We start from the raw sequence: 25,465 nt of genomic DNA on the forward strand, positions 1-25,465 counted from the left end.
CACAAAGTTGTAAAGTATGTTGTTCACATGTTGGATATAGCAAGTTATTTTGATTTGGACATGCTCAGTCGCCAATTTTTTGTTGTTGCATATCTCAGGCCACACTATTATTCTGAAGGCGAACTCACAAACACGGAAAAACTTTTTCGTTAATGTATATCTCAACAATTCCTAAATTTAATAGATTATTTATTGTAAGCAATCAGAAATCTTGGGGGTGTGGACATGTAAAGGAGGAAGCCTAGGCCCCCCAGGCCCCCTTGTGGCTACACCCCTGATACACGGCCTACTATTGGACAAAATCTATTCTGAAATCATGTTAGAAAAATGTCTGGTCTCCGTTAAAACAAAACATCCATTTGTCTTTGTTGTTTAAGGATTAATGTTGCCACTAAGAATACTATTTGATTGGCCCTGCCAACGGTGTTTTATAAAACTGCCTTAAAGAGTAACTAAACCTAAAAACCTCCCCCCCCCCCCCCCCCCTCTTTTTTAACTCTATAGTTAATTACACATGCATGGCTAAACTCACTAATCACGGTACTGATTCGGACATATTTGTTTTACAAAATCAGTCAAGAGTTGAGAGTCAAGAAGCAACTTTAAAGTTATTTACATAATAATGTATGTAATAAGGCAAATACTACAATACCTTTATTATTCCAAATGTATCTATGTTCTTCATCATTACTTGTCATTTGTCATCTTTGATTTAACACTGCTATAATAACAATGTATTTAATTGTAATAAAGAATTTCCATTAGTAATTTATTACTAAGAGATATGTCTGATACAATACACCTGTAGTTGTACTGACATTGTTCATGTGAAATGTATGTGGAATTAGGATTCCAAAGATACGGAGCACACATTTGTCTTGAAGCATAACTTTCTCAACTTTAATATTAATAATGTACAGTTAGACAGAGAGAACAGATGATAATAAAATGAAGAACAGCGTAAAGCTGAAAACAGAGTACAAATAAAAGAAAACAACAATAAAAAACAACTTCTAACGTCACATCGAGTTCACTAGGAGGTTCTGGGGAAGAGAGGGTAAAAACAGACAGAGGGAACGTCTCAATGAGAGACTGTGTAGGGTAGAGGAACCATACAGACTGTGTAGGGTAGAGGAACCATACAGACTGTGTAGGGTAGAGGAACCATACAGACTGTGTAGGGTAGAAAAACCATACAGACTGTGTACCATACAGACTGTGTAGGGTAGATGAACCATACAGACTGTGTACCATACAGACTGTGTAGGGTAAAGGAACCATACAGACTGTGTAGGGTAGAGGAACCATACAGACTGTGTAGGGTAAAGGAACCATACAGACTGTGTAGGGTAGAGGAACCATACAGAGACAGTGGAGGGGGGGCATAGTCTACCTTATGATTCAAGTACCCTAATAGGAGAGCGGTCCTGAGAAAATATACTCTTGGCATAGGTAATTGTGTGTGTGTTTACTGGGATGTCTTTGCAAAGTATGGTATAGGGTGAGAGGTGTTGAAATGAACAGAGATTACGGCGTATATCAAGAAACCACTTCATGTGATTCACCATGTGCAATGAACTGTATAAAAGCAATAGATGGACTGCAGGATGTGTATGTAGTGACCACATGTTCTGTAGTGAGATTACAGACTTGTGTGTGTGATTGAATAGTTTGTGTCCCTTTTTGCATTCATTTAGAGTGCATCTTGTAAGACTGTAGACTCGAGGACCAATGCTAAAATAATGGATTCTATGAACCAGCACCACTGAACAATCCCACTAACAGTTTTAAATATGGATCTGAGCTCTTTATCCATCCACACACATCATCATATAAGAAAACACGATGGATTGTGGAAAGGTAAGGGTTAGGGGTCACAGTCAGGTGCAGATTTAGGGCCCCTTCCAAAGCCAATCAGAGTTCTTCTTCCTGTGCCCTTCTGAGGGTCAAAGAACAGTATATGAACGATGAGCAATGCAGTATAGCACCAATCACAGTACGTACTACCCCTCAGAGTGGACACTTGTAGGATTTAAGTAGAGAGAGCGTGGGTTAGTAGTAAGAGACTAGCCCAAGGTCAGAATGACCTCTGCTTCCTACGAGGCTCCCAACAAGCACAGGTCAAAGGGCTTTGTTAGGGTTAGGGTCATCCACAGGTCAAAGGGCTTTGTTAGGGTTAGGGTCATCCACAGGTCAAAGGGCTTTGTTAGGGTTAGGGTCATCCACAGGTCAAAGGGCTTTGTTAGGGTTAGGGTCATCCACAATTTCACAATATAAAACATAATCTTCATCATCATCACCACCAGTGATATAAAAAAAAGACAAAATAATTGATTTAATTTGCTAAATAAACCATATATTCAGAGAGGAACAGGAGGATCAGCTTCAGTATGTGTTTCCAGAATGACAATGTTGATGTTAGCTTTGTTTTTGTGTGTTTGTATGTTTTCTATATAGCACAAATAATGGAAACTTGGGTTTGAATGGCATCATCAGGCAAAGTCTATGACCTCAAACACACGGTTTAATGTTACACACACATGCACAGACACGCACATTACACACACACACAAACCGGTCATCTCTTGTTGAATACCTGGCTTTCAACTGTCCTCTCATGGCCATTTGTCCATCCTTCTCCTTCTGTCTCTAACACATTCCAACCTGACACATACTCTTCTTAACCTGCACAACGTACTTTGCGTTCCACTTCCAAACACACGTGCTGTCCACACTCCAGTTTACAACACACGACCCAGGTGTACTGGGGAATGTTCCTGCGTGCATGTCTGTGATTATATGTTGCACTTGCCTGTCACCATGGAGTGTTAGAATGAATAATCAAAAGGTGAGAGGTATCTTTCCAGGAACAAACAGATGAGAAGCTGAACCGCCCTCAGGCAGAGTAGGTAGCTACTAAGTGTACTAGCGAGGACAGATGGCAAGTAGTACATATTAAGTGTACTAGCGAGGACAGACAGTTACAGTAGTACATAGTAAGTGTAGAGGATGGCTAAGCATGGTACCTGCCATGTGAACTTATCCACAGCTCAGAGGGACTCAGGTTCCTCGTTGTCCAGAATACTAAAGATTATTACTGACCAACACATGCATTCCACACAAAATCTAACAGTTTTGGCAGATAAACCCTGCTTTGAGGGATGTGTGTGTATGTATGTTTGTGTGTATGTGGTGTGTAAGAGTGTGACAGGAGCATCCATCTGGAATGTTGCTATGGAATGTCTTGGTGTGTGTGTGTGTGTGGTTTGAGGGTCACAAATCACGTGAGCATCAAAAGGGATGTAAAATACGTTTCTTGTGTTAAATTGTAAGAACAGTTTGAACATTTAAAAGATTTTTCCTTTCTTCTTGTTCTTTTCCATGGTCCTAGAGGAGGAGAGAAAGAGAGAGGAGGGGGCAGCAAAAGAGAAAGTGAGAGCCAGAGAAAGAGAAAAGAAAGTAACGTTCGTAAGGATATGTGTGGATCACAATAAAACAACAAACGTTTCGGAAGTAGCTATCGATGTTCAATGTCGCAAAACAAACAACAAAGTTGTATAGCCTAGTTGGTATGGTTTAGTAGTCTCCAGTGGGAGGCGGTTTAATGTGTAACGCACTTGGAGGCGTCCAACTTCTGCTGTTCCAGGATCCTCTGTTGGGCTTCCCAGTTGGACCTCTCCTCCTCGTGCTGCCGTCTCTTCTCCTCCAGCTCCTTGTACTGGGCCTCCAGGTTCTTCTTCATCTGCTCATGACGACGCTCCAGCTGGAGACAAGGGGAGGTGGCGGAGAGACGGGGGCAGGGTCATGATCAGAAATTGACACAGGCACACACACACACACGTCTGAAACATCGTTTGACCTCTCTGTCTTTCTCTACCCACACCCACAGCAGACTAGACGCTCACCCACAGCAGACTAGACGCACACACAGCAGCTAGACGCACACACAGCAGACTAGACTCACACACAGCAGACTAGACTCACACACAGCAGACTAGACTCACACACAGCAGACTGGACGCACACACAGCAGACTGGACGCACACACAGCAGACTGGACGCGTACCTCAGCCTCAGAGTCCTTCAGTTTTTGCTTCTTCTCCTTAACTTTCATCTCAAACACCTGCTCCATCTCAGTCTCCATCTTCTTCATCTTCATCACGTGCTCCCTCCGCTCCTCCTCCATCTGGGCCAAGGGGCTCCTGTGGGTCAGGGGTCAGAGGTCAGGAGACTTCCAGCATTGATTGGACGGAAACTCACAGATTTAGGAAGACATTCCTTCCCCAAAGGCGTGGGTTGGTTCAGGTTCAGGGGCCTACATTTAAATCTAGTACACAGTTCAGGGCCTCTGCTTTTCGTTTGTCACCACTCCTTATAGGACCGAAGTACTGATAAGGGGCCTCATACTTGGTGAGCTGACCCTTGGTCTTGGTGGTGTCCACTCCGTTGCAGGTGACGGCTGCCAGCTTCCTGCTGCGATAGTTCTCATAGTGGACATTGTTGGTCACATCCTTCAGGTCCTGCATGTGGGTCCTAGGACAACAGGGACAAACTCAGTACAGAAGGTCACAAATGGTTTCTAAAATATCTTTCCTTAAGGGAAAAAAGGAGAATACCCACACAAGTGCAAACACAAAAGGCGCAGACACACACACACACACACACACAACCCCTCTCTCTCACACACACACACACACACACACACAACGCCCTCACACACACAACCCCCTCTCCCTCACACACACAACCCCCTCACACACACACGAAACCCCCTCAGACACACACCTGATCAGCATGTTCCGTAGCACGGTGAAGTCACAGTGCTCTCCGTTCTCCACTGGAAGGAAGAGAGAGACACACTCAGAATCTCTCAGTGGCGTGTGACATCACATACACCCTCATCATCATGATCATCCTCCTCATCCTCATGACTGAAACTAAAGCAGCCTGTAGATCAAATGACTGTGTTATCTCGTGAAGCTAAAGGGTCTACTGCTGTGCTGTATAATGACAGCTTGGGGGTTGTTACAGTGAGCTATTCACACACCCACACACATGCAGTAGCTGAGACAGGTATGTCACATCCCCTTATTGATTACAGGACACAAACACACACACCCAGAACCATCATACCACAGACACACAAACACATGCCTTACCACACGTCACACTCCAGCCAAACAGGTCGCATGGTTAGCTAAGTGCTTGAGCCCAGGCATGGGTAGATGATGATCTCTCTACTTTATCAACACAGATATGGTTTGATGATTTTATGGGATTCTGGAAAAGGTTTGCAGAGACGCAGTATGTTGCTTTTATAGGATCGCAGGTCAGCAGCACACTGTAATGGAGGGGTGGTGGTGGTCATACTGTATAGGGTGGGGTGGTGGTGGTCATACTGTATAGGGTGGGGTGGTGGTCATACTGTATAGGGTGGGGTGGTGGTCATACTGTATAGGGTGGGGTGGTGGTCATACTGTATAGGGTGGGGTGGTGGTGGTCATACTGTATAGGGTGGGGTGGTGGTCATACTGTATAGGGTGGGGTGGTGGTCATACTGTATAGGGTGGGGTGGTGGTGGTCATACTGTATAGGGTGGGGTGGTGGTGGTCATACTGTATAGGGTGGGGTGGTGGTCATACTGTATAGGGTGGGGTGGTGGTGGTCATACTGTATAGGGTGGGGTGGTGGTCATACTGTATAGGGTGGGGTGGTGGTGGTCATACTGTATAGGGTGGGGTGGTGGTGGTCATACTGTATAGGGTGGGGTGGTGGTCATACTGTATAGGGTGGGGTGGTGGTCATACTGTATAGGGTGGGGTGGTGGTGGTCATACTGTATAGGGTGGGGTGGTGGTCATACTGTATAGGGTGGGGTGGTGGTGGTCATACTGTATAGGGTGGGGTGGTGGTGGTCATACTGTATAGGGTGGGGTGGTGGTCATACTGTATAGGGTGGGGTGGTGGTGGTCATACTGTATAGGGTGGGGTGGTGGTCATACTGTATAGGGTGGGGTGGTGGTGGTCATACTGTATAGGGTGGGGTGGTGGTGGTCATACTGTATAGGGTGGGGTGGTGGTCATACTGTATAGGGTGGGGTGGTGGTGGTCATACTGTATAGGGTGGGGTGGTGGTGGTCATACTGTATAGGGTGGGGTGGTGGTCATACTGTATAGGGTGGGGTGGTGGTGGTCATACTGTATAGGGTGGGGTGGTGGTCATACTGTATAGGGTGGGGTGGTGGTGGTCATACTGTATAGGGTGGGGTGGTGGTCATACTGTATAGGGTGGGGTGGTGGTGGTCATACTGTATAGGGTGGGGTGGTGGTCATACTGTATAGGGTGGGGTGGTGGTGGTCATACTGTATAGGGTGGGGTGGTGGTCATACTGTATAGGGTGGGGTGGTGGTGGTCATACTGTATAGGGTGGGGTGGTGGTCATACTGTATAGGGTGGGGTGGTGGTGGTCATACTGTATAGGGTGGGGTGGTGGTCATACTGTATAGGGTGGGGTGGTGGTGGTCATACTGTATAGGGTGGGGTGGTGGTGGTCATACTGTATAGGGTGGGGTGGTGGTGGGTAGGGTGGGGTGGTGGTCATACTGTATAGGGTGGGGTGGTGGTGGTCATACTGTATAGGGTGGGGTGGTGGTCATACTGTATAGGGTGGGGTGGTGGTGGTCATACTGTATAGGGTGGGGTGGTGGTGGTCATACTGTATAGGGTGGGGTGGTGGTCATACTGTATAGGGTGGGGTGGTGGTGGTCATACTGTATAGGGTGGGGTGGTGGTCATACTGTATAGGGTGGGGTGGTGGTGGTCATACTGTATAGGGTGGGGTGGTGGTCATACTGTATAGGGTGGGGTGGTGGTGGTCATACTGTATAGGGTGGGGTGGTGGTCATACTGTATAGGGTGGGGTGGTGGTGGTCATACTGTATAGGGTGGGGTGGTGGTCATACTGTATAGGGTGGGGTGGTGGTGGTCATACTGTATAGGGTGGGGTGGTGGTCATACTGTATAGGGTGGGGTGGTGGTGGTCATACTGTATAGGGTGGGGTGGTGGTCATACTGTATAGGGTGGGGTGGTGGTGGTCATACTGTATAGGGTGGGGTGGTGGTGGTCATACTGTATAGGGTGGGGTGGTGGTCATACTGTATAGGGTGGGGTGGTGGTCATACTGTATAGGGTGGGGTGGTGGTGGTCATACTGTATAGGGTGGGGTGGTGGTGGTCATACTGTATAGGGTGGGGTGGTGGTCATACTGTATAGGGTGGGGTGGTGGTGGTCATACTGTATAGGGTGGGGTGGTGGTCATACTGTATAGGGTGGGGTGGTGGTGGTCATACTGTATAGGGTGGGGTGGTGGTCATACTGTATAGGGTGGGGTGGTGGTGGTCATACTGTATAGGGTGGGGTGGTGGTCATACTGTATAGGGTGGGGTGGTGGTGGTCATACTGTATAGGGTGGGGTGGTGGTCATACTGTATAGGGTGGGGTGGTGGTGGTCATACTGTATAGGGTGGGGTGGTGGTCATACTGTATAGGGTGGGGTGGTGGTGGTCATACTGTATAGGGTGGGGTGGTGGTCATACTGTATAGGGTGGGGTGGTGGTGGTCATACTGTATAGGGTGGGGTGGTGGGTGGGGTGGTGGTCATACTGTATAGGGTGGGGTGGTGGTGGTCATACTGTATAGGGTGGGGTGGTGGTGGTCATACTGTATAGGGTGTATAGGGGGTGGTGGTCATACTGTATAGGGTGGGGTGGTGGTGGTCATACTGTATAGGGTGGGGTGGTGGTCATACTGTATAGGGTGGGGTGGTGGTGGTCATACTGTATAGGGTGGGGTGGTGGTGGTCATACTGTATAGGGTGGGGTGGTGGTCATACTGTATAGGGTGGGGTGGTGGTCATACTGTATAGGGTGGGGTGGTGGTGGTCATACTGTATAGGGTGGGGTGGTGGTGGTCATACTGTATAGGGTGGGGTGGTGGTCATACTGTATAGGGTGGGGTGGTGGTGGTCATACTGTATAGGGTGGGGTGGTGGTCATACTGTATAGGGTGGGGTGGTGGTGGTCATACTGTATAGGGTGGGGTGGTGGTGGTCATACTGTATAGGGTGGGGTGGTGGTCATACTGTATAGGGTGGGGTGGTGGTGGTCATACTGTATAGGGTGGGGTGGTGGTCATACTGTATAGGGTGGGGTGGTGGTGGTCATACTGTATAGGGTAGGGTGGGGTGGTGGTGGTCATACTGTATACTGTATAGGGTGGGGTGGTGGTGGTCATACTGTATAGGGTGGGGTGGTGGTCATACTGTATAGGGTGGGGTGGTGGTGGTCATACTGTATAGGGTGGGGTGGTGGTGGTCATACTGTATAGGGTGGGGTGGTGGTCATACTGTATAGGGTGGGGTGGTGGTGGTCATACTGTATAGGGTGGGGTGGTGGTCATACTGTATAGGGTGGGGTGGTGGTGGTCATACTGTATAGGGTGGGGTGGTGGTGGTCATACTGTATAGGGTGTATAGGGGGTGGTGGTCATACTGTATAGGGTGGGGTGGTGGTGGTCATACTGTATAGGGTGGGGTGGTGGTCATACTGTATAGGGTGGGGTGGTGGTGGTCATACTGTATAGGGTGGGGTGGTGGTCATACTGTATAGGGTGGTCATACTGGGGTGGGGTGGTGGTGGTCATACTGTATAGGGTGGGGTGGTGGTCATACTGTATAGGGTGGGGTGGTGGTGGTCATACTGTATAGGGTGGGGTGGTGGTGGTCATACTGTATAGGGTGGGGTGGTGGTGGTCATACTGTATGCATGACTGACATGATACTTCTCTATTGGACAGCAGAAGCCGTCATCACAGCTGGCAGCCAATCAAGGTGAGGAGAGCCATTCAGGAATGCTCCTTACTTTGATGACATTCATGCAGTAGCCCCGCCCCCTCCCCCCTTACTGGCCCCCCGGCGTGTCTGGCCAATCATGTCTTAGTCACCTACCTGAGCGCGTCCTGATGGGGGGAAGGGTTAGGGTGCCAGTGAGCCACAGACCCAGGTGTGGCCCAGTTCTAGCCCAGACTAATGGGCTAATCTTGCCTTTTAACCTGTGTCCACTCTGACTGATTACTGAGTGATGGCTTAGGGTTATATGACTTTTTGATGAAGTTCCACTAGGGGGCGCTATGTGAGCAGTAATGGAGGGGTGGGGTGGGGAGGTGAGGGGTCGTTGGGGGTCACGGGTAAATAGGAACACGACGTAGCAGAGTATGGTCTTTGCTGATTGGCTAAAAACTCCTGATGCCTCCTCGTCTGAATGGTACACTACTCAAACGGTGATTGAACAGTGTTTTAATACAACTAGATGATCAAATCAGATAACCTGGCAATCAGGTGTTCCCAGCCAGACTGCTAGAGCGACTAGCAGGGTTACATCAGCATCGTGGTGCCATGGTATGGACACACAGATGTGTTAGCGTGTGAGTGACAAGAGTGTGTTTGTGTGTGTGTGATACGAGTGTGTTTGTGTGTGCGTCTGAGAAAACTGGAATGTGAGTACAATACTTTTCCATCTCTGGTGCTTGTACTGTATCCCTGACCATGTCATCGGCTTTTAAATGGCTGGATGATTAGTGAGACTAACAAGGAGGGGAACAACCTCCGGCGCGAGCAGGAGTTAAAGTAGCGTGGCCCAGCTCTGGATTTCAGAAAGTTGGGCGAAGTCCTGTACTAGCACACCCTCACACCACCAGGCTCTGTGATTGGCTGATGAGCTACCCTGGTGTGCTAGTACTGTTAGAGCAGGATTCATGTGTGAGTCACCGAGAGCCGGTTCATAATGGACTAATAAAACTGCTCTGAAGAGAAGCACCTCGAATGAGGTTTGGTAGTAGTAGAGTGTAGACTAGTAGATGTCTCCATATCAGCATATTAGGAGTGTCCTGGTGTATGTCTATCTCAGCAGTGGTGTAGCCCCTAGGTTTGTACATTAAGTAGTGATAGCACTTAACTAGGGTCCAAAAGTATCTAAAATACTTTCAATATACAGATGATTAGCATGTAGGATTGAACTTGTCTCGATACCTGAGACCGGTGGGTCTCTGGCTTTTAAGAGGACTCTGTTAGTTCCAATTGAGTCTGAGTAACATGATTTCAGTGTAGCTAAACTAAAGTAAGGGCATTAGTGATACTTTAGGACCCAATTCTGTGGAGTGCCACTCTGAATGCATAATGATGCCATGACAACAGAAAGGTGGAGAGGAGGGTCAGAAGGAGAGGAGGAGAAAAAAGTGAAAGATGGTTTTGTTTACCAAAAATGCCCTCTGCCAGTCATGGAAAAGAATAGACAGGAAGAAAGGATAAAAAAGAGAGAAAAATAATGAAAAATTGAAAGACTGGTAAACGGTCAACCACAGAGCAATTGAGAATGAAATAAAAAAAATTGACTCTCAGAAGAAGACTAAAACAAAAGAAAACTTAGTGGAAAACAACATAAACAACAACAACAACAATCCAATGGTGAGAGGAGGGTGAAACAGTCTCTCTCTCTGATGTCACTGGGGGTGGTGGAGTGCTTCCTGCCTGAACAACGACAACACCCACGACTCACCCTGTACATCACCCTTTTCCAGAATCCCTGTGAGTGTGTCAACACACACTACGTGGAGAATGTATGTGCGTGTGTGCGTGCCCGTGTGTGTGTGTGTGTGTGTGTGAGGGGGAGAGCGAAGAGTGCTTGAAGAAAACCATGCACCATGTTTCTGGATCCTGACCCACGAAGCCATTCTCCACCCACAGGTGTTGTGATGTTAATAACTGGCATTCTCCACAACAACACCACTAACAACCACAGCCCCGGCCCACCAATCAAACGCCACCGTTCCCCGGCGGTTCAGCCTACCTTCAGCCACGCCCCAGGGGTACTGCCGACCTCTGACCTTCCTGCCGTTGACCTCGATCACCACGTTGCTGCCTACAACTGCCAGGGGCATCCGCTCCTGCAACGGAACAGGACGTGACATCACAACAGGAACAGGACGTGACATCACAACAGGAACAGGAAGACACATGGATGCACTTCCAATTGGACCATCCATCAGGTTTTGGACTGTCAGGCAGTAATGATCCAGGAGATATTCTATATTTCAGACTAATTGGATGCAACGTATCATGACAGAAACACGTCGACACACTGTGAAGCAACACAGCATCACATATAGTGCAGAACAGGACACAAGGTTATTAATGAGCCGGTATCGACCAATCGGTGCAGAACAGGACACAAGGTTATCAATGAGCCGGTATCGACCAATCGGGAGTTAAATAACAGACATGGGCTGGAGCATGGAACAGTATGTGATGTAACTGTGCCTCTATAGACTAGCTGTCAGTGCCCTCTATCTCTCCATCTCCTCATCATTGTGATTGGTGTGATCAAAATTGATGCACAATATCGATGCACAGTGTAGTTATGCAAGCTGCTCCTCTCTGCTATACTGAGTCCTACCTGGCTACACTATGTTCTGTTCAACTACCAGGCTCTACTGTGTTCTATTCAACTCTACTTTCACCTGCTCGATTCTACTCTGCAGTGTGCTCTGCTCTGCTGCACTCTGCTCCACTCTACCCTGTCGTACCTTGATCTGCTCTCTGCTCCACTCTACCCTGTCGTACCTTGATCTGCACTCTGCTCCACTCTACCCTGTCGTACCTTGATCTGCACTCTGCTCCACTCTACCCTGTCGTACCTTGATCTGCACTCTGCTCCACTCTACCCTGTCGTACCTTGATCTGCTCTCTGCTCCACTCTACCCTGTCGTACCTTGATCTGCACTCTGCTCCACTCTACCCTGTCGTACCTTGATCTGCTCTCTGCTCCACTCTACCCTGTCGTACCTTGATCTGCACTCTGCTCCACTCTACCCTGTCGTACCTTGATCTGCTCTCTGCTCCACTCTACCCTGTCGTACCTTGATCTGCTCTCTGCTCCACTCTACCCTGTCGTACCTTGATCTTGCGGATGAGCTTGCTGTCCTCATCATCCTCCGTGTCAGGAAACTCATAGATCTTGATCTTGTGTTCCTGGATCTCCTTCATGATCTGGGGAGACCAGGACAAAGCCACAACGATGAGATTCACCAATAGGCACAAGCACCCCGATGCATAGCCCCTCCCTATGCACAGACAAACACACTATCCTACCGACATACACACGCACAACCCCCCCCCCCCCCAACACACACACCCCCACCAGACACTGACCTGTTTCTTAAATAGCTGGCACTCCTCTGGGGTGAGAGTGTCGGCCTTGGCGATGAGAGGGATGACGTTGACCTTGTCATGAAGCCTCTTCATGAACTCTATATCCAGAGGCTTCAACCTATCAGAGGCACACACACACAGACATACGCAAGCAAATGATAAAAACCACAACGACCTGACTACTCACTAAAGATGAAGACCACGTAAATGTTGGTAAATGCCATCCAGCATCAATCCTCTATTAGCGGGATGGAGAAATATGACAATACAAACCCCACAACTGTTCCAATACATTCTGACTACTAGGGTTATTTCCTAGAGGGCTTATTACTGAGACGTAATGACGTTCTGAACGTTAAGTACGAAGAGGCGCAGTTCATCAAGTCACCCGTAGATGTCTCCCAAGACACAACCCAGAGGTGCAGAGACGGAGACAATGGAAGTCTCTTCTCCCCGTCTCTGATGACCAGTGCTAATGAAGTCATGGTGGGTCGTTCTTATTGATGCTGTAGGATTTCTCTGCTGTGGGTCTGATGAGTTACCAGAGAACAAAGGGGCTCTTCTCCACCCCCGCATCCGTAGGGAGAGAACTCTGTCCAGGCACGGGCAAGAGGAAGGCTCAGCAGACTGCCTGGAGGTGTATGTGTACGCACGTGTGTGTGTTTGTGTGTGTGAATTGACAGAGAAGGACGGCTGTGTATTACAAGAATGCAGACAATGTCAAACATCCAGCTGTTCCCAGGTCACACAGGGTATCCATGCTGTTGTTGTGTGTGTGTGTGTGTGTGTGTGTGTGTGTGTGTGTGTATGTTTGTGCAAAATTGTAGAGATTGTTTGTCCCTTCAAAAGTTTGTATCAACATCTGATCAAATCTTATTCATAAGAGTAGTTATTTATAAGAGTACTCTTAGATTCACTAAGAGTAGTGATCCATGTCTTAATTTAAAATATAAAATCATTTGAGTCGAGATAATTTGCTACACTGGCATATATTGAAGGACATTTCCAAAGATCAGGCATTACATTGGTCTATTAGAATCCAAGCATCAATGGTGACGATCTAGAACTGAGGAATCAATGAGAATGTTCTAGAATCCAGGCATTTTGATGTCAGGAACACTCGGTGAGCTGCATCCCTTTGCAGTCTTTTGATTGGCTGGCTCTGTGATGGTGAGAGTGAGCTACTTACTAGCCCCCTGCCTCCACAGAGCGTGCTCAGTCTACTGGGCGTTATGTAATCTGCTGGGTCACAACGCTGCACGCCTACATCTAGCTCTCTTTATCTCTGCCAGTTTTTTTTTAATGTATTATCTCTATTCCTTTTTCTCTCGCTCACTTGACTAGGTTGAGAAAAAAAAGAATCTCTCCTCTCACTCACTCTTCCTCCAACACGTGAACACGTCCGTTCATTTCATGCTCACGCTCAGACACGGGCTGGCTGTGGGAGTCACAGGTGTGCGCAGGCCACAAACGGAACAACGCTGAGACAGACTTACAGACCCATACGCACATCATGCAATACTAAGATCGGCAACAGGTGGATGGATGTATAGAGGAAGTATGGAGGTACACAGGGATGGATGGAGAAAGGGATGGATGGAGAAAGGGATGGATGGATGGAGAAAGGGATGGATGGAGGGAAGAAGGGGTGGACGTTTCGATAGATACGTTGTTGGAAGAAAAAAAAATGGCCAAAAAACTGTGGGAGGATCTTCAAGGGGGGCTCCATCTTACCCATGTCCCGAGGGGGCGATGAAGTAGAGGCAGCAGTGCACCCTGTTGTCAGGCATCAACCTGCGGTTCACCCTGGACTCAGCATTCAGGAAGTCCTCACACTTACTGTCAATGTAGTTGATGACAGGTTGCCAGCTGAGAAACCGTGAGGAGGAGGAGAGGAGAAGAGTGAGTGGAGGAAAGGAGGGGAGGCAAAAAGTAAGAAGGGGTAAGAAAAGGGTGAGGGGGGGGATACAGAGAAGAGGAGGAGAGAGAGACGGATCGGGGATGCAGGAGAGAGGGCAGAAGAGAAGGTGAGAAAGCAAGAAGCAGAGTTTCAGACACGGTCCACTCCAGCCGTGTACCGACTGTCTATGGAATGGTTGTCATGCCAACACCGACAGGGTATGGCATGACAACACGACTCACCAGTTGCTGTTGTCCACGGCGTCACCAAAACCTGGAGTATCGACGATGGTAAGAGTGAGCTGCACCCCCCCCTCCTTTACCAACACCTTGGACTGTTCCACCTGGAGTGACACACACACACACACAGACTTCTTACACAGCACCTACATTCACACATGCCAAGTACGCATGCCCAGCACACACACACACACAGTTCAGTGGAACTTTTTCAGGGAACTGTAATGCAGGATATTCCTGTGTGTGTGTGCACATGTGAGTATATACAGTATGTGTGTGTATTCAGCTGCCATAACACACAATACACACTGCAATGTGGTGTGTGTGTGTGTACTCCCAGGTCAGGCCAGTGAGATGCATCATCTCCTGCAGCAGGAGCAGAGCTGCTAGCTAGTTTCACATGGACAGTTATTCTGGGATGACCTCGTTCAAGGCTGCCTCTCACTAGCACATTCCTCTGCCTCCCTAACCCCTTATATACTCTGTTTTTACTTTCAAGCAAATTATACACCCAACATGCACTCTGCATACTTTCCTCGCGCATGTGCTTGGCACATGCGTGCTTATGTGCAGGTGTGTGTGTGTGCAGGCGTGTGTGTGTGCAGGCGTGTGTGTGTGCAGGCGCGTGTGTGTGTGCAGGTGTGTCTGTGTGCAGGCGTGTGTGTGTGCAGGCGTGTGTGTGTGCAGGCGTGTGTGTGTGTTATTTCCGAGCCTAACCAACAGCACTTTTAAACCGTTTTAGTGACAAAAACGGTGGCAGAAAACCTCAAAAATGTGAAATGGGGAGTTGAGGGAATGTGGCCGTTTTACAAACAAAATAGATCCAGTTCCAGAATGTAAATATTGTTCCCCAGCCTCTTGTCTCCTCAGCTGAAATCAGACAACCCCATTTTGCTCTCTAATGTCAACACACGCGCACGTTCACATTTAGATCAACATCATCACTTCAAAGCAGACAAATACTGTAAAATCCCGCACTCAGTCGACGTGTATATTATGTCTTTGACTTTCGAATTCCCGAGAATTGGATGATTCCCATGGTTACCCTGATGATATATCGACACTCTCAGTGTGAGACCAGCTGGGCTTTTCTCCAGCAGAATGAACACTGGAGGTAGTCGTCGTGTTTAGGCTGCGACTGGGCCCAGCGTTTGGTGGGAAAGTGGCTGCGGGGTGTTGAGTTTCATGGGAACATTCCCGACCTCCTATTGACCCCTCAGAACCCTGACCCAGGGACCCCTCCTCCTCCCTCTCCTCTCCTCTCCGTCCTCCATCCTCTTCCTAAAACCACAGCCTCTTCCTCCCTCTCCTCTCCTCCCTCCATCCCCCCATGCTAAACCATGGCCTCCTCCCTATCCTCCCATCCTCCAACTCCTCCCCTTTCCGTCACCCCTCCTTCCTTCTCTCTCCCCTTCACTGTCACCTTCCTACATGCCTCCTCCCCTCTCAGTCACCCCTCCTTCCTTCTCTCTCCCCTTCACTGTCACCTTCCTACATGCCTCCTCCCCTCTCCGTCACCCTCCTTCCTTCTCTCTCCCCTTCACTGTCACCTTCCTACATGCCTCCTCCTCTCTCAGTCACCCTCCTTCCTTCTCTCTCCCCTTCACTGTCACCTTCCCACATGCCTCCTCCCCTCTCAGTCACCCCTCCTTCCTTCTCTCTCCCCTTCACTGTCACCTTCCTACATGCCTCCTCCCCTTTCGACCCACCGTCTCTCCTTGGCCTCCCTCCCTCTTATCTTCCCTCCCGTTCGTTCCCCCCGGTCTTTCCATCGCGTCCACATGCCAAACGCACCTCCCTACCACGCCCTCAACCGCGCGCACCAGTCTGTCCCTCTCCGACACCCCCCCCCCTCCCCCCCCTCCCGACACTGTTCCGCCACCCTCCCTCAATCTCAACCACAGGCACAACCCCTCCCCCCCCCCCCCCCCCCCCCCCCTCCTTCTGACTGGTCCTCCAGATGCAAGCTCTTCAATCAGGCCCTCTTCTGTTTATCAAGCCCTTATATGGACAAAAGAAAAAAGCCCTCCGTGGCCTCTCTCTCTCCCCCTCCCTCCCTCAGGCCCGGGTCTCTGGGATCGTTGGCTCTGGCCTGGCCCTTTGTGTGACAGTCTGCTGCGGTTAGCGAGTTTGTTTGCTTAGGCCTGATGGCTGCGCGCTGAGCTCTTTGTGGCCTCTGCCTGGGGGGCGCAATCCATAATGGAGGGGGACGAGGACGAGGGGGATGAAAAGAGAGGGAGGAGGAATGGAGGAGGTGGAGGGAGGGAGGCTGTCATTTGAGTTTGGGATGGGGAGAGATGGGGGAGAAACAGGGGCCAGAGTGGACGTATGAGAGGGGTTTGTATAAACCAGGGTTTGTGTGGACAGGGAGGTTGTTTGGGAAGAGCTCTGAGGGAGATGCAGAGAGGGAGGCAGCGACGGTACCTGCACAGTCTTCTTGATGCGCTGGGAGGGTCCAGGGTAGTCCTTGGAGTACAGGTCGGTCAGGAACAGGGAGTTGATGAGGGTGGACTTTCCCAGGCCAGACTCACCTGAAGGGGGAGACACGCACACACACGTCCCTCAGGAAACCACAACTACCATAACCTTAACACAGTGACTGGAGGAGCCCCCAACACCCCCCCCCCACACACCCTCACCCGTTAATGTCTTAGTGAGAGCAGCAGCAGAGGAAATCAAGATAAGGGGGGTCAGATGGCTGAGCGGTGAGGGAGTTGGGCTAGTAATCAGAAGGTTGCCAGATCGATTCCCCGCCGTGCCAAATGACGTTGTGTCCTTGGGCAAGGCACTTCACCCTACTTGCCTCGGGGGGAATGTCCCTGTACTTACTGTAAGTCGCTCTGGATAAGAGCGTCTGCTAAATGACTAAATGTAAATGTAAGATGATTCACCGCTTCATCAGGGAGAAAGGTCAGAGGCTCATTTGCCAGAGAAAGAGAAAAGGCTTTCACTTAGTTTCCTTTTTTTATCCTTCCATTACCCCTCTCCCTCTCCCTCCCTCCCCCTCCCTCCCTCTCTCTCTCTCTCTCTCTCTCTCTCTCTGTGGCCCCTCTTGCTCTTCCTGTCTCTCCCCCTTTCTGTCCCTGCTTTCCCTTTTAAATATGACTCAAAAACCTCAAACTCAACTGCACGCACACACGCACACTCACTCACTCACACACACACACACACACACACACACACACACACACACACACACACACACACACACACACACACACACACACACACACACACACACACACACAGAAGCGCACTGACCTAACAAAAACACACGTTGCTGTGAATAATAGGAGAGCATCTGGCTCAAGACTTGATTCGGGGGAGGGACGGAAGGGAGGGTGAGATGGAGGCATAGAGGGATGGATGGAAGGAGGGGGGCATATGTGGGGAGGACGGGGGTCAGGGAGAGTTGTGTAGTTGTCTAGTTGTCCTGGCAGTATTGCCTCCATCCAGACCCGACCAGCACTATCACCACTAGGCCTGCAGGGGGTCATTCTCCACCTATCAGACTGGTCTACACCTACCTAGCAGACAGACAGGTATAGCTCCTCCCACTCCCTCCCCGTCTAGCTCCCTCTCTGGTCGTCTGTTTCAGTGGGGTGTTGTTAAGGGTCAAGGGTCACATGTCAGGTCTAACACTGATGTATGAACCCCTCCCACTGGCTGCTGGGTAAACAGCGCCTGTCAGAGGACACACACGCACACGCAACTTCACCAGACTGTAGTTACCAGTTACCATAGAAATAGGAATGACTAGCTGTGATATATCCATTTAAGGATGTTGGTCAGATCGCGAAAAATACACATACCACACACAAACTTTCTCTCTCTCTCTCTCTCTCTCTCTCTCTCTCTCTCTCTATCTCTCTCTCTCCCCCCATCTCTCTCCATCTCCCCCTCTCTCTCTCTCTCTCCCAGTTTCTTTCTGGCTCTCCCTGAGGGATGATGTGCCCCAATTAGCTGTCCTCTCAGTTTTAATTAGATATTGGTTCCACATGATCCTGGAACAGCGGCTCTATATCCCCCACCAACCAACCACTGCGGGGAGAGATGGAGGGATAGATGGAGGGAGAGATGGAGGGATGAATGGAGGGATAGATGGAGGGAGGGATGGAGGGACAGATGGAGGGAGAGATGGAGGGAGAGATGGAGGGACAGATGGAGGGATGGCTAGATGAATGGATGGACAGACACGCTATCTTTGGCTTGATTCCCTCTCTTTCCATTTGTCTCTCTTCTTCCATAACCTCCCCGACAGAAAGACAGGCATACAGACGGGTAGACAGACAGGCACACAGACAGACAGACAGACAGGAAAACAGGCAGAGAGACAGACAGACAAACAGAGAGACAGACAGAGAGGGAGACAGAAAGACAGGCAGCGAAACAGACAGGCAGGCAGACAGGCCAACAGCGTGACAAGACAGGCGGAGAGACGGGCAGAGAGACAGACAGGCAGAGAGACAGACAGGGTTGGTTTCTCAGAAGATTCTTGACATTCTTGTCTTTTATCTCCCCTCTCTCTTCCTGTCAACAAGCTAATGGACAGAAATTACCTCTGTGTAGCAGCTGGCCCCAGATATCCCAACACACACACACACCGACCTAGACGAACCACACACACACCTACAATCATCACACACACCCTCCTACAAGCATCCGAGACACAGCTGGACGAATCGTAAACGCACCTAGAAGCCTCACACACTGCCACACCACTCCTCACCTACCTCCACCAGGCTAGTGAGCCTGTGCAGGAGTCCTGTCTGACCCCTCTGGCTCTTTTCCACTGCCAAACACAAACCCCTTTTTAATAGACATGTGGGACTAGAGCCACGGTGGTGTGAAATGAGACATCTGGACAGCATACAGGGGGAGGGGAGGTGGGGGGCAAGGGAGAGGGAAAGAAAAGGGGGAGAGAGAGGTAGGGAGAAACCAACACCAAGGAGGGGAGAGAGAGAGAGAGAGAGAGAGAGAGAGAGAAGGGGTATTTCAGGTGGACTAACTGCAGTAGTGAGTGAGTGGTCTTGTTTAGGACAAAGGGGATAGTTAAGAGCAGGTTAAAAGGCCACACGAGTACAAAAATGCACACAAGCGCACGCACACGCACACACACAGACACACGTACAGACAGATATATCTGTGTGTCTGTGTGTATATGTCTCACCGTATGCTAAAGAGTAAAGACGGCTGGAAAGAGGATGTATGGTTTGTAATCACGCGAGTCTAAAATGAGGCCTCCAGATGACTAAAGTGATCCCAGAAGAGACTGTGCAGTCCAGTTAGCAAGCTGGTTGGGTTGTGTTGCTAGCACGCTGGGTAGGTTCTGGGGTTAAGATGGTTATGCTATTCAGTTTGTACAGTCACACATACACCAGAGATACACCAGAGATACACACATACACACAGTCACACATACACACAGAGATACGCACACACACAGTCACACAAACACACACATACAGAGATTCACACACACACACACAGTCACACATACACACAGAGATACACACACACACACACACACATACACAAATACACACAGAGATACACACACACACACACACACACACACACACACAGCAACAACATGTCCCTGCTGAGGCTTCTGCCTCAGGGGGAATGACAGAGGCTTGGGGAAATCCTACCGTTTTCCCAGACTGACAAGCCAGGCTGATATGCTGAAAGAGTTTACAGAGGCCTCTGACTGCTCTCGCATCTCCACTAACAATCACCCAGAGATTTATTAGCAGATATTTCTGAACAAGCACACTGCATTGGTGTTCCACAAACTCAATGTTTCAGAAAGATCTAGGACAGCATTGCCTCTTCTACAGCTACTCTTATGGACCTGGGGCAGGGTTGGTGGTCTAGAACCCTGTTTCATAACATAAGTGTACATTGATATGACATGAAATTTGAAAAGGGAAATTATCTCACAAAATGTAGCACAGAGGCAGAAAGTGCTCAAACTAGCAACTCTTCTATTAATAAGCACATGTCCTCGTCTGCAGACATTCCACACCTCCCTGTCACTACTCCTCTGTTTATACCCAATGATTCTGGATCATTCTCCGTACACAGAACGTTCACCTTTGTACACAGGCAGCACTGCAGCCAGGAGAGTGCCTGTGTTAGAGAGAAAGGGTAGAGGAAGAAGAGAACTAACCGACAAGGGGCCGAGTGAGAGTGTGCGCTGTGAGGAATATGGGGCAGTAGAGCCTAGTTTGAGACTGAGCCACAGTAAACAGTTAATCCCAGAGATTACCCTGCCTAGTTTGCCTCCTCTCCCGCACACTCAGCAAGCAAGGAGCTAACCACTAAGCCTGTCAGATTGTCTTTGACACACACACACACACACACACACACATACAAACTCTGCCAGCTGGACCCATGGACAGGAAACGTCTTCTTTCCTCCCAGAATGCCGAGCAGGAAAGAGCACCATGGGCACTGCAGTGTACATCTCTTGGAGTGACAGCAGAATAGAATGGACAATTCGCCGTAACCCGGCTACAACCAGACGTCTGATTGGCTGTCCTTTTAAACAGGAACACCGAAACCCTCTAAACACACACACACACACACACGACTGCCTATGGTGACACGCTACAACCTCAGCACGCACGCATACACTGTACAGTGCACACAAACACACCCCCACACAAACCACTGTTCACACATGCACACTCACAGAGACACTGTTTCCATAAACACACAGAGATACAGAGAAACCTTCCTAGAATCCTCTATAAACGTAGCAGCATAATGAAAAGACTTAGAAAGAGGCAGGCCAGGCTTAGAAACACACTCCCGTATTGTCAGTGAGCATCAGACTGTTGGAAGGGTGTTTGGATGTGGGAAGTTTGGCTCTGCTAAGGAGTACAAGTTTGAGCCAAGAAACAAGAAAGAAATAAGAATGAGCAAAAGAAATGGAGAGGGAGAGAACGAGGGAGAGAAAGAGAGAACGAGGGAGAGAACGAGGGAGAGAGAGAGAACGAGGGAAAGAACGAGGGAGAGAGAGAACGAGGGAGAGAGAGAGAGAACGAGGGAGAGAGTGACCAAGAGTGACGGAGAGTGAGAAAGAGCGTTCTTAGAAGTTAGAGGGCTGAAACAGATTCCAGTTGAGTGTGAATCCTGCTCGCTCGCTCTCCCCTTCTATCGCTCTTCCCTGCTCCCACTCCCACACGCCCACATCTCTTTCTCTTCCTGCCCTCTCTCTCTCTCTCTCTTTGGCACAGAGAGTCTTTCACAGTATCAAGTTTACCAAACAGGAAATTCAAAACCACTGACAGGGTATATGTGGATACAAGCTGGTCGGAGTCTTTTGTGTGCTCTTGTGTGTGCATGTGTGTGTGCGCGCGCTTTGCTGGCAGCAACACAAACAAACAAACACACTGTCATGGAAAGCTTGGCAGCCCTGCTAGAAAGAAATCCATAGTATCTACGCATCCATCCACCTCATCGAGAGATCATGGCTCAATACGTCAATACCGTGGGAGCAGTGAGAGATGACGAGAGAATGAGATTCATCGTTCATTCAGACAGCATTCAGGCAGACAGTTTTTAAGTCCATGTTTTACTTCCACCAATTAAAAAAATCCCAGAAAAAAAGGTAATATTTCAAACAATCTGTAATCAGCAAAATTCCAGACTGTGAGACTGAGAGTGACTTACCAACGACCATGAGAGTGAACTCAAAGCCCCTCTTGACAGACTTCCGGTAAACCTGATTGGGGAGGTTGGCGAAGCCGACATAACCCTCCAGATTCCTCTGCTGAAAGAAAACACACACACACACACATACAAGCACACACACACACAAGCACACACACACACAAGCACACACACACACAAAGTTACTCTGAAATCTTGGCAACACACCACAAATAGACAACACACGTATCGGCTACACATGCCCATCCACGTCCACGCACAAGCCCACACAGTGCCAAAGAGGATGTTTTCAACGCTGCTATGACCAGCAGCAGTACAGAGAGAGAAGACGGAAACTAGCAGGGGAACTAGGGTGAGAGAGGGAGAGGGTGGACTAGCGGGGGAACTAGGGTGAGAGAGGGAGAAGGTGGAGTAGCAGGGGAACTAGGGTGAGAGAGGGAGAAGGTGGACTAGCAGGGGAACTAGGGTGAGAGAGGGAGAAGGTGGACTAGCAGGGTCTGGGAGAAAGATGAGGGACATATCAACAGGATGGTTTCGAAAGAGAGGAAGGATCAACAGGCTACTCTGTAACATGTCAATATATTTACATGTTGGATCATGTCCATCATATCCATCATCTGAGAAACGTCGTCATGGAGACAGTGTAGCTCACACCAGATGACGGCTAGAGCGTTGCCAAGCTGGCCATTCTCCTTCCTCGGGTCGTACTTCTCCATCTCCCTCTTTCTCTCTGTTTCCTCTCATCTCATCCCCCTCTCCCTGCACTGGCGTGGACAGACGCTGTCATGCACGCTACGCAGAGCAAACACAATTGATTGTTCTCCTGGCTCTAGCGCTGCTGCACTCCACTGGGTGGTTCTCTCATGCGTGTCTCCATGGAAAGGTCAGAACTAGAGCTGAGAGGAGAGGAGGAGGGGAGGATGGATAGAGGAAGAGAGGAGGGGAGGATGGATAGGGGAAGAGAGGAGAGGAGGGAAGGATGGATAGGGGAAGAGAGGAGAGGAGGGATGGATGGATGCAAAGGGGAAGAGGGGGGGAGAATGCATAAGGGAAGAGAGGAGAGGAGGGGAGGATGGATAGGGGAAGAGAGGAGAGGAGGGGAGGATGGACAGGGGAAGAGAGGAGAGGAGGGGAGGGGAGAAGGATAGGGGAGGGCAGCTCTCAACTCACCCTAACCCTGGAGAGACAGGAGGACACCTTTCAACCCTTGGCAGCTCTACAGACTTGAATAGGGATGTCGGCTACACCATCTTATCACATAAGATCCTGTCTTATCTCATAGCTTTTGTCATAAATCTTATCTCTTGTTCATAGACCAGTCAGGAGCTTGGCCTCGAATCTCTTTGTCCAATCATCATCCACATTGCTCAATATGAAACCAGTGTGGCTTGACCTGTGTCTGGGGCAAGACATCACAGATGTCATAGAACTGGTGTGTGTCCACATGTAACGATGACATCATCCCACCAATCCAGCTGAATGGGGCCCTTAGCGATTTGCTACAGCCCCAAACTTGCATCGTTGATGGAACCAACTGGAACACATGAATCGATCCAATATCGATATCTCGCTGTTTACGTAGTTCATTCTGTGAGCAGGTGGAGCTACTCTAGTTGAGCCTACAGTAACGTACCATCCTCCGTGTCCCTGCTTGGTTGATGTACTGTCGGTCTTGTCCGTGTCAACTAGTCAGGAAGTCTGTCTGTTGTCCTATCCATCTGTCTGTCTGCTAACTAGCCTAGCCTGTCTGTCTGACTGTCTGTGTTATGTCTGTAGCAAGAGAGACAGTGATAGAGAGGGAGCAGCTGAAGTCCATGCATGGCTTTTTAACCCCTCCCCCCGTCACAGGCCCCTCCCCCGTCACAGGGTTAGTGGAGGGGAAGAAGGCCTGGTGGTGACATCATCTGCATTCCAATGAAGGAAGGTTTCTTCTCTGCAGCAGAAACACTATTCTCCTCCACCACTCATTCAATGACTTATTTGGGTCATTTGCATATAGTACTGTACCTTACACCACATCAAACACGGATTCCTTAAGCCTTGATTTTTTTTAAAGGAGCCTAGATATAGGATGATATTTAAATATTAGAAAAGACAAAACACGCAAAAAGTTGCGTAAAATTGGGATGAGTATTGACTGTGTCATAGAGAACTGGATAATGTACACACCCTAATTCCCTTGAGTAGGCCAAGTTACGCTGTCGGGTGAGTCTCTCCGGCAGGCGCATTACTATGCTTCTCCATCCAAACCCACGGCCTGTTGGGGGGTCATGCCAGGCCGACTCAGTTTGGTCGGTCAGAGTGATAACGAATTTGGGTTATTTAAGTGTACTGGGGTGTCATAAGGTTGTAATTACAGATGTGTCCCCTGTGGCAGGTTTAATAGAACCTCATCGATCGCTATAATAATGTACCGCGCACCGCACAAACTATTATAACGTCAAAATGATGTATTATTATAACACTGTTGATTCACCACACAAATGAGATTTGGGACTGTCAACAAGAACCCAGGAGACAGAGCACGTTGTAAGATAATCTACGTGCTGGTCTAGGCTACACACTGTCCCTGCACAGTCATGAGCGAGGAGGGATATCAATAAATATTGTAATGCCGCGATCCAAGGCAATTCATTTGCGGTTCCTTTCGAGTTAAAAACGCCAGCGACGTCAACATTGATAATGTCGCATGAGTAATGAGTAATAAACAGGCAACATAGACGGAGTGAATTACGTACTGCATCAGTAATAACAAGTGATGCTACGTTCATGTGACATAAAGAGAACACTACTTACTGCAATGCTGGAAACAGCAGATTCTGGTCGCTCGATCATTGTACCGTCACACCACCCACCTAGGCGCCGAGAGATCAGGCATAAAAAGATGTCCAAACGCGGCGGAACTGAACACGCTGCCTCTAAAACACGTCTCTCTTCAACAGATGTAAGAGCGGGTCAAGCTCTATTTACCGATACAGAACCGCCGTTCCTTTTTCGTGGGCCCAAATAAATTAATTTGGGTAGTTGGTAATAACATTGACCTTAGAACGGAATTACGCTTACAAGAGCGGAGAAAAATGCTACAGCGCAGGCTAGCAGTCTCGAAAGGCAAAGGTTTCGTCCGGTGGAACTGCGCTCCCATTGGCCCAGGGAATGAAAAGAATCTGCCTCTAATAGTGATGTCATACACCATTCGACGGCGATGCTTTGTGATTCAACCTCAATCTTGTCGTCTAAAACCCATACCGTGCTGTTTTGAACCTCACGCGTTATGCGAAGATTCATCATGGTCAAAGCAAAAATGTTTCAGAAGACATTGATCACTCGGACAGAGTTGTATTCTACTAATGTTTTACGAAATGGTAGATTATGTGGATCGTTTT

The 25,465-nt window shown here is 48.9% G+C and overlaps 1 protein-coding gene across 4 annotated transcripts; it reads right to left on the reverse strand.

The window, feature by feature from the left end:
- Nucleotides 1-876: 876 nt before the first annotated feature.
- Nucleotides 877-25,221, reverse strand: sept15 (septin 15). Of its 4 annotated transcripts, none has more exons than XM_047033411.1 (14): nucleotides 24,879-25,221; nucleotides 22,083-22,182; nucleotides 16,827-16,933; nucleotides 14,406-14,506; nucleotides 13,998-14,132; nucleotides 12,264-12,381; nucleotides 12,009-12,101; nucleotides 10,903-10,999; nucleotides 10,313-10,324; nucleotides 4,786-4,837; nucleotides 4,408-4,533; nucleotides 4,067-4,202; nucleotides 3,618-3,763; nucleotides 877-3,387 (listed from the first exon to the last, which is right to left on the reverse strand). In XM_047033411.1, the coding sequence occupies exons 1-14, from the start codon at nucleotides 24,915-24,917 to the stop codon at nucleotides 3,348-3,350; spliced, it is 1,302 nt and encodes a 433-aa protein (XP_046889367.1). In that variant the 5' UTR covers nucleotides 24,918-25,221; the 3' UTR covers nucleotides 877-3,347. The 4 variants fall into 4 exon arrangements, with proteins under 4 accessions (XP_046889367.1, XP_046889368.1, XP_046889370.1 ...); XM_047033412.1 differs by having other exon boundaries at nucleotides 22,083-22,179; nucleotides 24,879-25,220; XM_047033414.1 differs by lacking the exon at nucleotides 10,313-10,324 and having other exon boundaries at nucleotides 22,083-22,179; nucleotides 24,879-25,220.
- Nucleotides 25,222-25,465: the final 244 nt, after the last annotated feature.

Source organism: Hypomesus transpacificus, chromosome 14, assembly GCF_021917145.1.
Source record: "Hypomesus transpacificus isolate Combined female chromosome 14, fHypTra1, whole genome shotgun sequence".
NCBI lineage: Eukaryota > Metazoa > Chordata > Actinopteri > Osmeriformes > Osmeridae > Hypomesus > Hypomesus transpacificus.

What these genes read in the sequence shown, in the direction of transcription:
- sept15 (XM_047033411.1), bottom strand. Translation starts at nt 24,917, where the DNA reads ATGATCGAGCGACCAGAATCTGCTGTTTCCAGCATTGCA. An exon ending in CTGCTGTTTCCAGCATTGCA is followed by an intron (nt 22,183 to 24,878) that starts GTAAGTAGTGTT and finishes GTTTTCTTTCAG; the next exon opens with CAGAGGAATCTGGAGGGTTA. An exon ending in GTTCACTCTCATGGTCGTTG is followed by an intron (nt 16,934 to 22,082) that starts GTAAGTCACTCT and finishes CTCCCCCTTCAG; the next exon opens with GTGAGTCTGGCCTGGGAAAG.